The following is a 13,185-nucleotide window of genomic DNA, read 5'->3' on the forward strand; positions in this document are numbered from 1 at the left end:
TCAAGCTATCACTAGATTGCCCAAACTGTGCCTTTTTTGTAAACCCTCTGGCCTCCAAGCCTCACCCTCTGTTAGATTTTCCTCTTCCCTCTTCTCCCATCTCCACTATTTCTTTAAGTTTTTGCTCCTCACACAGTGTCTTTCCTCTCTCCTTTTTCCCAATGTTTTTCCAATCTGCTTTCACTTATCTATTCTTATATGCATTCCTACTCCTTATATAGCCTCTCCTTAATGGGGCAATAATCATTATAGTCTTACCAATTTTCATGCATTTCCACTTTCGTTAGACTCCCAAGGAATCATCATTCCTTCTAAGGATTCTCTTGAAAACTTGTTCCAAACGCCAAATAACGTTCAGCAACGAGTTCCCCAAAGGCACTATCAATTCTCGGCTACCGACTTTATCGTACTCAATTCTTATCCAGTTTCCCTTATCATCAATCGGTGTTAAACCAATCACTGAAGGATCATCCCTGAGCGATTATCTATTTAACCCCACACGCATGTTTCTGGGCTGAGCCTACTCTAACGGGGCCTGAGGTCCACTTCTTCTTACAGGCTAGACTTGGCTACTCAAATTGACCTTGGGCCTTAGTAGGATGGGTCGGCAAGGATTTTCTAGGCCCAATTCCCCCACATATGTCATAGCATTCATGAAAATTCTTCTTCAGTGTCTTCTGTCGATTTTTCACCTTATCCTTATTAATCTCCATGTGAAAATTTTCAACCAACTCTTTCACTATGCCATCATATGCCTTAGAAGTAAAAGTTCCATTAACTTTACCACCTATGATCACTTGATGTAAAAAAGTATCCATTAAAGCATCATCCATAATACTACTCCATTGTACTTCTTTACTTAGATCTCTACCATTCTTCATCGATATCTTACTCATGCTATAATTAAAAGGACAAAAATGAAAGAATGACTAGCAAACAATTTTCGTAAGACATGAAAATTGCAAAGACTTGAAAATTGTCTGCTAATCATTTTTATGTCACTCTTTCATCCGTGGACCCCATAGCTATCATTTATATGACTTAAAAGACCCACCTAAAGACTTGTAAGACCCCATAGCTATCACTCTTTGGAGACTATAAATGACTAGTAGACAAAGAAAAAGAAAGACCAGCGGTAGCAGCTTCACTTTGTAGAGAACGGGCAATAACGTGCAAGAATGATAGCTATGTTTTTTTTACAGCTGAATGAAAAAAAAAAAAAAAATGGCCGATATTTAAGGGGTATTAACAAAAATTTCATTAAACCTAAATCCATTCCCTCCCATTCCTCCTAATTTTGGGGAGAACAAAAATTTGAGGTTTTGAGTGTTACCTCCTAACCATTCCATTCGCTTCCACTTAAACTCTCAAATAAGGGAATGGACCTTCCATTTCCTCCGTTAAAACTCCCAAAAAAGAGAAGGAAAGAATATTCTAAAAATATTCCTTTCATTCCATTCCATTCTCTCCTCCCAAACAAAGCCTAAAGTTGTTAAAAATTAGGAGGTTGTTTGGTTAATGCTTTTAAATAACAATTTTTAATGTTTAAACACTAAAAACTGTTATTAAAAAAAAAAAAAAGTTTGGTAGGGCATTTTTGTTAAGTTTTGTTTGAATTATGTTGTTCAAAAGATGGGTTTTAAATACTGCCTTTTGAAATCACCTGAGACCTATTTTTGAGTTTCAAACAACGCTTGCAATGGCACTACTGTAAATATTTTGAAACCCTTAGGTCCCAGTTGATGTGACAATTCCCTTTCTCATCAGACCTGCCTCAGCCCTCTTCTTCAACAAGCTAATACTAGCAGTAGCAAAGCAATAACTCCAAACCCAATCGAAGCACAGTCGTGGATCTTCGTCTACATCGATGGAGATAAGGACTGCAAAGGCTTGGGTTTGGTTTTAGACGAAGACGAAGGAATGAGAAGCTTTAGGGAAGAAAAAGGAAAAAGAAGGAACAGTGGGAGAAGAAGGGCAACGATAAAATGATTTTCTTCTCTCTCCTCAAATAATAAATATTATTTTGTCAGCTTTTTAAAAAATCAAATACACACATACCAAACACATATTTTATGTTTTTCAAACACTGAAACATGTTATTTGAAACATGATACCAAACGCATTTTTTGCTTTATGAACACTAGAAACACGTGTTTCCACAACACTTTTTAAATCACAATTTTCACATCATTTTAAACAACGATGTTTGGAATCTGCTACCAAACGGGACACAGGATATTATCTATACTACTATTTAAGGGGCTTCTCCGCTTTGGGATCCTCATTTTTTTGGTTAAAAAATGTGCCTACACCCTTATGTTTATGTAAAGACAAAATTAAAGGAGAATTCGGTAAAAATATAACTCTAACTCCCACTAAAATATTGCCTAAAAAATAGGGTCACTCTCCTGTTGATTTTCAAATTTCTTTATCCACTTATAAATTAGATTCTCAAAATAAAAATTATATATAAAAAATAAAGACAATTTTTTTTTTTTTTTTTGCTATAAAATTGGACCACTAAGCCAATGTTTTCACTAAACCAAAAATAAATAAACGCCCCATCTCGCAAAGCGCGTGTGATGAGGCTAGTCCCTATTTGATTCATTTTTAAAATTTTAGGCATTTCTTCTTCCTCACTAAAATGTAACTTGCACATAGTTACTAGAAGAAGTTAATAAAAATTAGGACATTATTCCTATCTGATTAATTTGTAAAATAAAACCACAAGCTCCTAAATTTTAGACATTTTTTCTTCCAAATTATCACTTTTATTTGGAATTCAAATTAACTCTCATTAAAGCTTAACTTGTACATAGATGCCCAAAGAAGATGCTAAAAAGTAGGGCATTATCCCTATCTGAACACACAACTAACACAATATAGTAATCTCAAATTATAATAGATACAAATTATTAATTTTTACCAAAAATAAAGAAGAGCCTCTACCTCAGAAGCTAGAATATATTAAACTTGATATGATGTGTACATGAGGTAAGTGTTAGATATGTATATGCATTGTATAAACTCTAATGCACTTTAAGCACTAGACCCAAATCATGTCTATAGGGATAGGATCGGTCAACTGAGAAAACGGGCAAGAGTCTTAGGATACTATTTAGGGTAAATAGTATTACGTCCGGGCCAAGCTGGACCGAATACTAACTAGTAAGCAAGAGGAAAGTCAGAAAAAGGACAATCAAATTAAGGTCGTTAACCGAGCACTGTCAGTGCCTTTGGGGAATCCGCTAGCGCACACTATTTGACGTCTGGAACAAGTTCCAAGAGAATCCTCTGAGGTTGTGAGGATTCCTTGGGATTTTGATGGACATGAGAATACGTGCGAAGTGGGGAAATGGTAATGATAACACTAATGATAGACTATAAAAAGGGGGAAATGGTAATGATAATAACCCCACTAATGATAGACTATAAAAAGGGGAAGAGGATCAACATTTAGGGGATTTTTGGAAGAAAAAAAAAGGGGGAGAGGGAGAGATTGAGAAGAAGAAAAATCATTCTGGAGAAACACTAGGAAACAGAGGGGATAAAGGGAAAAAGGTTGAGTTTGGACTGACAATGTGAAGTTTGGAACTCAATTGGTAGGATTGTGATAAAGCCCACATATAAATTAATTGGGACCCAAACACGAAAACTAGGGGAGGCGGTTTGGGGACCACAATGTCCTTTCAACAATTGTAGGAATGCATGCATCTTTTTCAAAAGGAAGAGACCGTATAAATTCTAATGAGAGATTTTTATTTTTATTTTTATAATTTGATAATTACAACAATGAGTATGAGAGGGATTCGAATCTAGAATTTCGTCAATAGTCGTCATAAAGGAGAATAAGGAATGCCAAAAATTTGGAGAAATATATTTCTCAAACAACTTTTGCCACCAAACGATTATTTTCACAAATTTCTTTTAGTACGGTTTAGAAGATCTCTAAACACCTAAAAAAAGGGAAAAGAAATGCTTAGGTGACTTCATGCAGCATCATTAAGCACTTCAATACTTAACTTAGTAATATCTTTTTAAAAGATATAATTGACCCAATGAGTGTATAATAATCGCAATTTTTTCATACCTCATTCTAGTGGAGACATGATGGTGGCACATGCCACTCTCCTAAATTCCAGCAATTGAATGTGACTTGAATGGACGCTAATTTTGTCATTATGGATGAGATTGGGATAATTTTCTTTAGTATGACATGGATTTTCTCTTTCTTGTTGTTTCTCTACCATAGATATAGTTCATGCATTCCAATTATCGCATTTTCCTTCTTTAGAGCATTAGCATTAGTGGTGCAAAAAATTTAGCAATTTGACACCATAAAAAGCTACTTTATCTATTTTACCATCTCACTTTACAAAACACCCAATATTAGTGGGTTGTTCTTATCCAACTAGCTTACTCAATTGTTGGATAATTTACTCAAGCACTTCCTTGCTTTAAGGTGATGAGGATCATTCACATGACTTGGCTCATCCAATTGAACACAACGGTGCGTTTGGATAATCTCTTTCTCATTACTTTTGAAAATATAGAATTTAATTTGTTTTAAACTTTATTATATGCTAGTCTCACCACATGCTTCGCACGTGTGATGAGGTTTATTTTATTTTATTTTTTTTAGTGTTAAAATTTTCCATAAAAGAGAAAGAAACAACTAAAAATCATATAGAACAATCAAAATCATATGAGCAATAAAACGATATTTAAAAAAAAAAAAAAAAAAGCACTAAAAGAATTACCTTGTAGGAAATGACTACACTAGAGAAAAAAAAAAAAAAAAAAAAAAAAAAAAAAAAAACCGAGAAAGCAAAAGGATTAAGGAGAGATGGAAGTACCTAATTTTAAGAAATATGGATAAGTATCTAAAATTTAGTAGTGTCTAAATTAGTACTTTTACATATTTAATCTTATTATTTAAAGTTTATAAATATAAGACGTAAAATGATAAAACCCAAACAAAGAATCATGTTATTTGTAGTATAGCTAAAAGATAAAATAGTAATTGAAAAATTAAAAAATAAAGAAGAGAGTAGACAGAATACCTAACCTAACTATATTAAATAATTGAATCCAAGCCGACAAGCATCCAATAGGCCGTCCTGCACAAAAGTCTCCTATTAAAGTTCATCCAAAAAAAAATAAAAAATTCAAATCTATATATCTATATATATAATATATAATAATAGGTAAAGTGAAGAGAAATTCAATTTAGAGTTCTAATTTTGTGTCATGTGTTCTAAACTATTTATTTTCAAAGAGTTTTATTTTCTAATTTTATAATCAAATATAAGACCACATCATAAATATTCATCCAAGTGAATTATTAAGTACAAAAATTAAAGAGTTTAGAATAAATGAATTGTAAAAAAAATGCTTCACAATAATTAAAAAAAACATGAACAATTTACATTTTATACTTAATAATATCCTTACAAATTTTTTTAAAAGTGTTAACAAAATATAAAAATGACTATCCATTGTATTTCAATTATATATATATATATATATATATATAGAATTGTGTTTTTTTTTTGAAAGGTATATATAGAAATTATATTATGAATCTTATTATATATCTTTAAGTGTATCTATGTATATACATAAAGTTACATGCTAATAAAAATAAAGAAGAGAAAGCTAATAAAAATAAAGAAGAGAATGCACATAATACCTAACCTAACTATCTTAAATAATTTCCCCTCAAAAAAAAAAAAACTATCTTAAATAATTGAATCCAAGCCAACAAGGATATCCAATGGGCTGTCCGCACAAAAGTCTCGTATTAGTTTATCCGAAAGATTCTCGCATAAGACCAGAGGGAAACGAGCCCATTATTTCTCAAACACAAACTATAAAGAAAAAACTCAAAAAGAGCAAAAAAGCCATTTTCTTCATCTCAGTCAGACAAGAATAAGATTAAGGTACATCGGTATATTCAGTTTTTTTTTTTTTTCTTCTGCTTCATGTATATAAAAATTATTACATCTTAATCTTTCTCGCACAGATATTCTGATATACGTTTAAAACTCCGTAGCTTTGTTAAATTTCTGATCAGTAGCTTGCGTTTCATGTTTTTCGAGATATTTTGTAATTGATGATTTCAAGTTATCGCTGCTTTGTTTTGTTCGTGTTCTAGATTCTAAACGAGAAATTGTATCTGTGTCGAACTGAAACTTGTTGCAATTTTCAATTGCGCTGATTTAATTTCGAGCTCGGTTAATTCGACTGATAGATCACATGTTCACTTAATGCTTTTCGCGCACTTTGAAATTTCATATCAATCAGATGTTATTTCGTTATAATTGGAGATGACTCTTGTTAGAATACCTAGGTTGTAAGTTGTAAAACCCTAAACATTCAACAGTAATGATGACGGCTTCCACGCCGAGTCTCGGCGTCAAAATGTGATGCAAAGTTAGATGATAATTAGAAACTAATTTGGATTCTGATTGTGCTTTTGACTAGGACAAGACAAGTGATAGTTTATCGTGGCATCAAAGTCATGAGTTCAAACTTTCGAGCATGACTGGTATGCGGAAAACGTATAACTCGGGATATTTAGCCAATAACTAGATATTGACTGGCGTAACATTAATTTGAATCCAATGCATATTATAAAATTGTAGCAAAAAAAAAAAAAAGTTTCGTTCATAGTTTTCCTTTCATATGATGGAAAATGATTATGTTTGTATTCGAAACTGCTACAGGTAGGAGAGATAGTACGCAATTTGGGATTATTACAAGACAACGGTAACTGAGTAGTTCCTGCGTAGGCAAGATTCTGTAGTTAATTAGGACATTCATGTGGCCGTTATATTTTCTATTCAACAAGATTCTTAATACCGATGAAGAACAAGAATCAGATGGAGATTGTTTAAGTTTCGTGAATTCTTACCCGTTTGAACAGCGACCAAGCAGTGCAAGATGCCACGAGGCAGTCTTGCCCCGTTCATACTTTGTTGAAGTGAGTACATTGTGATTCTGCACTCACCTGATGAAATAATATGTTATGTTGTGATTTACGTTTTTCTGATCTATTGATCAACCTATTCTGATGTATGAATTCAGAAGTCTAGTGTTCATCAAAATTGCTATTTGGTTTCATTTATTAAAAACTTATTAAGGTTTCTTGGTGCTCATAGGTCCCCCACATAAAGCAGCTAGATTGTTGGGATTGTGGCCTTGCTTGTGTTCTGATGGTTCTGGAAACTCTTGGCATTACCACCTGCGATTTTCAGGCATTGATGGAACTATGCCCCACACATAGGTGAGTTCTTCCTAGCAAATATAGATCTTCAATTCCTTGTGCTATATACTTTGCTTAATTAAAGGTAGAGTTTGGAGTTTTGTTGAAAATAAAAACAATGCAAGAGTTTAACACAAACTGCTTAAAATCCTAGATGCATGATTGTATCACAACAATAGTTTATTGATCTCTGAAAACTTGTTCTTCGAGAACCTGATTGTCTTTTGATCTGTATATGGTTTTGGTAATTAACATTCCTCAAAAGTTCGAAGGTTTTCAGTGTCAAATGCCTTAAGCTAATTAGTGCAATTAAAGTCTTGGATAACCTGCCTTGTAATCTTGACTCATTGAATCTACAAGATTTTTTTATTTTTTTATTTATTTTTAAATTTGATAAGCTAATAGAAAAGAAAAAAAAAAAAAAGAAAAAAAAAAAGAAGAGGATCTCCTTAATTGTATGACGTGGTGCTTTTATTTATTCAGTTTAATAAGCTTAAATGTTAATGTTGATATTAATACTGTAATTAGTAGTAACTTAATATATGAAGTGGATTATCATACAGATTTGTGATACTCTATCGGCTAAGTTCATGCATGATATATCAATCTCATACTCAATTAAGCTGATGTAGAAGATTTCTAATATGTCCTGTTGTTGACACTTTGCAGCATTTGGACCATTGATCTCGCATATCTATTGCACAAGTTTAATGTTAGTTTTTCCTTCTTCACAATAACAGTTGGAGCAAACCCAAGTTATTCGTTCGAAACATTTTACAAGGTGATTTCCTGTCACATGCATGGATATTTTTCAAGGTTTCGTATAGTTAATCTGGTTTCTTATCCAGAAAAAGGTTAAAAAGAAAGAAAAAAATCCATCTTGTTTCTTGCTGGAGACTAAAGATTTATTATTTTTGACATGCACGTGGTAGTTTAAGGTATGAGATTTACAAATTATCTTTTGAATTGAAAGGATGTAATGCCTTTTGTGGTGCTTTCAGTATCTAGTCAATGCTTAGCTAGACCTAACAGCAGTTTTTTGTGTTGCCACTTGCCACCAATACAAGCAAAAGCCAAGTCATTCTTGTCTGAGCTGTTCCTTTAAGAGATTTTAGTGTCAAATGTTTTCTCTAGAGTGGTTGCGAGTGATGCTAGGACATACAAGTTACATGGTTTGCATGTCAGTTTAGTGCAAACTTGGAGGTTTGATGGTGAGAACTGAGAACACTACTGCAGATAGTTATAGATTTGGCATGTGCATGTCATCACACACCATGTAGTTAAATTAAAGTATTTTTTATTTTTGTTATTGACATATTATTCTTGCAACTAGGAAAACATCTTCCGTTGCCTGTGTGTATTATGGTACTTAGTTGCTAACGAATGAACTTCTGGATAATTTGTGTTGAAAAGAATAAATCTATTTAGTTAATAGAGATATAGTCATGTTGATTGTAAAAATTACATTATATTGAATTTTAACCCATTTTTGATGGAGAATTCTTATGATTATTCAACATACATAACTATTTTTCAGTAGGATCTGATGATCCTTTATATGATCCGTAAATTCCTTCCACCGGTCCTACATAGGATACCAATTTTAACGACCTTGCTTGCTGTCACTCTAATACTCATAAAGGTACGGTTTGGATATTGTGCAGGAGCAATTACCTAACGATCTGTTGCGAGTAGATACGCTATTTAAAAAAGCACGGGAAGCTGGAATTAATATAGAGGTATAATCCATTCATCTGAGTGTGCATTATTTTGATCATAAAACAATCATAGCATTTCTACGTGCTTAAATTATTTTCCTTTTGCGAATAGGACAGCTGCGTTGCTTAATTATATACTTAAATAACACGAGTCTTTGTATAGAAGTAAACAGATTGATTTTCTTCCTATTTTTAATTTTATTTAGACTTCTTTGAGAATCACTTGAAGAATTTAAAATTAAATATATTTTTGCTCCCATTAGGGCTATTAAAAAATTTTAAATCCAAGGGCCTATTAGTGTGAGACCTATGAAAATACCTATAACATTGGTTAGGCTTTTCTTTTCTTCCCAAATTAATGTGTTAAGCATCCGTAGTTGAATCCAAAGTTAAAGGGACTAAGGCTTGGTTGTTGCTGTAATTGTTGTTGTAGACATTTTCCATTTAGGTGAAGTTGGACAATTAATTTGCAATTTAGTCAATGAACCTTATTTTTTACAGTGCAGGTCAATCGGTGGTAAGGACATTTCATACTTGATTTTGTCAGGGAAGTTTATTGCAATTGCATTAGTGGACCAACGCAAGTTGAGGTATGGGATTCATGTAATTTCTTTTCTTTTTCATGCATAAATGCCATTCTCCTTTAAATGACACAATTAAAATTATTTTTTGGCATCTGTGTCTTATTTTTTTAAGCAGTTGTGACCAAGTTCCTTATTGCTTCTTGCAGCCAAAGTTTTCTTTTTGTTTATTTCATTTACTGTTCTACTGAATATGCTTTTGCAAATTGAATATTTGAACTAAAGGGTTTGCTTCTTCTTTCACAAGAATGAAAGCATTGCTTTCTTAGATGTTGTGTGAGATGAGTTAACGTTAAATGCTTCTGCCAATTTTTTTGCTTTGCAGTCAGCCTTGGTCTGAGAATTTAAGTGTTTCAGGCTTCTCTGGCAGCAACTCCTGCTACACTGGTGAGTTGTGCTATTCTTTTTCTAATGCACTAATTGTTTGTATTAGATGATTATGATCTCTTAGTATATATCTATGTTATCATTCTCGAGCATTGCAATTTCTCACTAAGTTATACAATCATGATTAAGAACAGATACTCCCTTGCTGAGATGTGAAATCTGTCCTTTTAATATGTTATTTCTAACATGTCCTGGTTAATCAATTCTGCTTCTCAGTTTGTCTTGACAAGTGTATGTCATTAAGTTTGTTTGTTTGTTTGACTCATTTGTGTATGCCCCATATAACTTCTTTACTGACAACTTAAGGTCTTTTACAGGTCACTATGTCGTGATTTGCGGCTATGACACTGATGCAGATGAGTTTGAGATTAGAGATCCTGCAAGTTTCAGGTATTATATATTTTCATTCTCATTTCTGAAAGCCTCCTCTACTGTACTGATCACCATGGAAAAAGTTTTTTTTTTTTTTTGTAAGAAGAATATGAAGATGTCATTCTTATCATCTTAATGGGTGCCTTTGGTTCAACAACATCAAACATTGATGTTATTGAGTATCTAACTTTAGTGAGAAGATATTGTGAAATCAGAGTTGGAGAGATATTTAATAATGAAATCTTATATATTCTTGTACCATTCTGCCAATATGTATGCACTGGGCTGCAGATTACCCCAATCAGGATGTCAACCTAAGGAAATTCATGACCAGACCAATAAGTTAACTTTCAGAGTTACAGTGATACAAGCGAGGTTCTTCTTTCAATTTATCTGTCTTGATCAGAATTTTTGCTATATTATAGTGTCCAGAAGTTTGTCTATCTGTGACCATTCTGATCCATGTGCTCTAGTCTAACACAGAAAAAGCTTAATGTAGTGGAAAAAAGATGGATCCATGTCTCCATAAATTGTTGCTGTTTTATGAAGTTTACAAATGGTTATTGTATAATGGTTGAATTGCACTTTCCTTGGTTGTGTAACACCTGTTCGCAGGAGTCATAATTATTTAGGTTGTAGTTGTACAAAATGGGCCGAGGATTTTAATCTCAAAATGGTTATTGATTTTCTTGCTTCTCAGTTCCTGTTATGTACTTCTAAAGTTGAGCACAAGTTATTGCCATTGAGCTCTATCTCAAATGGCACCTCCTCTCCTTGTCAAAGCAAGATGGAGGGTGAGTTGGTGGTTCATGACCCTCCAGGTGCATGTATAACTTACCATTATATAAAAAAGCTGAGCACAAATTCTGACCAATTTACTTTGATTAGCTTTATAATCATAGATGGCCAAATCAATTAACAACTGCAGTGCAGTAGCATGAATATGCATGCGCAATTTAGCCAAACATGCAGCAAATTGGCTACTACTGGGAGTTTAAACATCCTCATAGCTTTGGTTACTATTTATATGCATTCTTTAAAAGATTCAAATGACATCTTACTTCAGGATGGTGCATTGGACATCTTTGATAGCCTCTGTGCTGAAATATTTTCAATAATGCTCAAAAAGTCGAGTCAGATTGGCATAATCTTATCCAGATTCACATAAATTTCCTGGTTTGATGATTATTGGTACAAAATCAAGTTTCAAATTTTGTTTACTGTATAATATAAACATACATTTGAATACTGTGCAGGAAAAATGTTCGGATTTCATCAAAGTGCCTAGAAGAAGCACGGAAATGCTTTGGTACTGATGAAGATCTTCTTTTGGTAATCAATCTTATCTTCAGTGAGCTTTTTCCATGCTTAGGGTGTCGTAGAAAAGACATTACTTTTTTAATGTAGGGCTTAACTAATTGTGATGATTTGCACACTGAATTATCTAATATTATGAAGGAAAAAAAATGGAGAGAAGAAAAAGAATATAAAAAGAGAAATTTTTTCAAAATGTTATTAAGATTTTGAATTTAGCTTATGCAGTAAGTTAAACCTGATATCCCTTTGATATAGCTGTTCTTTTTTATTTTGGTGCTAGGGGTGTATTTATCTGTTATACATAGATTTCAGTTCTGGCCTAATGCTTAATTAATTTGGAGCTAGTATAACTTATAAATAAGAAGAAAGAACATAACAGAGAGAAATCTATGCATGAAATAAAATTTAAACCAACTGTGACTGCTGTACTATTTATCACATTTTTGGTTTGGTTTTCTATGCAGATATCTCTGGAGAAGAGTGTGAAACAAAACAGCCCTTCACCCCAAGGTCCCCAACTTCCTTCAAATGTCAATTTGGATTTATGACTTTTTTCTTGGACCTCGGCACTAAATTTGAGTCAAGTTTTTGCACATACAAGTTGTTTGTGTATAGCATATATACTTTTAATTTATAATAGCTTTCACCTTTCAGTTCTGATCGTTATCCCAGCCCTCGGGATTACATGTATTGTTGCTTTATGAATATTTATTTAAATAAAATATAATCTGTATAGTTCCCAGGCAATATTTACGAATTCAAAATTTAAATTGTGCATCTTTCCTCAAATAATGCTGGCAATTGGACCTTGTCCTGTAGATTCTGAAAGCTCAATTTCCCTACTACACATGAAGTGATCCATCTTATCTTCCTAAAATTGGCTATCTATTTATCCAAATTTTGAAACTTTAGTGTGTAAAATCAAATGACTTCCAAACTCTAGGAATGGTGTTTGTAATTTTAGCCTTCTTTTTATAACACTGACATAGTGACATATTTGTGAATAAGCATCATCATCATTCTCTCTCTCTCTCACTATATATATATAAATATATATGATTGTCCATGAGTAATTAGGGTTAGTATTTACCCTAATTTATATAAAAATTTGCATTGTGCACCTTAAACTACAAAATTATATAATCAACATTCTAATTTGTGATTAGCTTTTAATGTGCCCCTACTATCCAAATCAATGTTTAAATTTACAAATTAATTTATACATATTCATCCTAAACTATAAAATGTTTACAATATGTATCAGTAACTATAAAATTTATGCAATCAACTTCTCGCATTTAGATTAAACAACTTATTGATCTATAATACATAGAGTAAAGACCCTAATTTAGAAGATAGCAGCATGTAGACATGGTCATGGTAAATTTACCTTAAATTAAGATATTGTGGAGGATTTGATTTATAACGCGTTGTGCAACTATATACCATAATTTAGCATATAATATGGATAACTGTAATGAACCCTTGTTCCTTTTTCCCGTCTATATATATTCCATTATTTTTACCTAAGTTTTGAACATGC

General features: G+C 32.6%; 1 protein-coding gene across 7 annotated transcripts; it reads left to right on the forward strand.

Moving 5' to 3' along the window:
* The first annotated feature begins 5,794 nt into the window (after positions 1–5,794).
* LOC115958361 (guanylyl cyclase 1) lies at positions 5,795–12,412 on the forward strand. Of its 7 annotated transcripts, XM_031076773.1 has the most exons (13): positions 5,795–5,942; positions 6,487–6,550; positions 6,729–6,771; positions 6,929–6,985; positions 7,164–7,288; positions 7,937–8,048; positions 8,932–9,006; positions 9,487–9,575; positions 9,892–9,953; positions 10,271–10,343; positions 10,617–10,700; positions 11,582–11,657; positions 12,107–12,389. In XM_031076773.1, the coding sequence occupies exons 5-13, from the start codon at positions 7,218–7,220 to the stop codon at positions 12,188–12,190; spliced, it is 726 nt and encodes a 241-aa protein (XP_030932633.1). In that variant the 5' UTR covers positions 5,795–5,942; positions 6,487–6,550; positions 6,729–6,771; positions 6,929–6,985; positions 7,164–7,217; the 3' UTR covers positions 12,191–12,389. The 7 variants fall into 7 exon arrangements, 6 of the variants coding, with proteins under 6 accessions (XP_030932633.1, XP_030932630.1, XP_030932632.1 ...); XM_031076770.1 differs by having other exon boundaries at positions 6,729–6,985; XM_031076772.1 differs by lacking the exon at positions 6,487–6,550.
* The last annotated feature ends 773 nt before the right edge of the window (positions 12,413–13,185 follow it).

The sequence above is a fragment of the Quercus lobata genome, chromosome 8, assembly GCF_001633185.2.
Source record: "Quercus lobata isolate SW786 chromosome 8, ValleyOak3.0 Primary Assembly, whole genome shotgun sequence".
Classification (NCBI taxonomy): domain Eukaryota; kingdom Viridiplantae; phylum Streptophyta; class Magnoliopsida; order Fagales; family Fagaceae; genus Quercus; species Quercus lobata.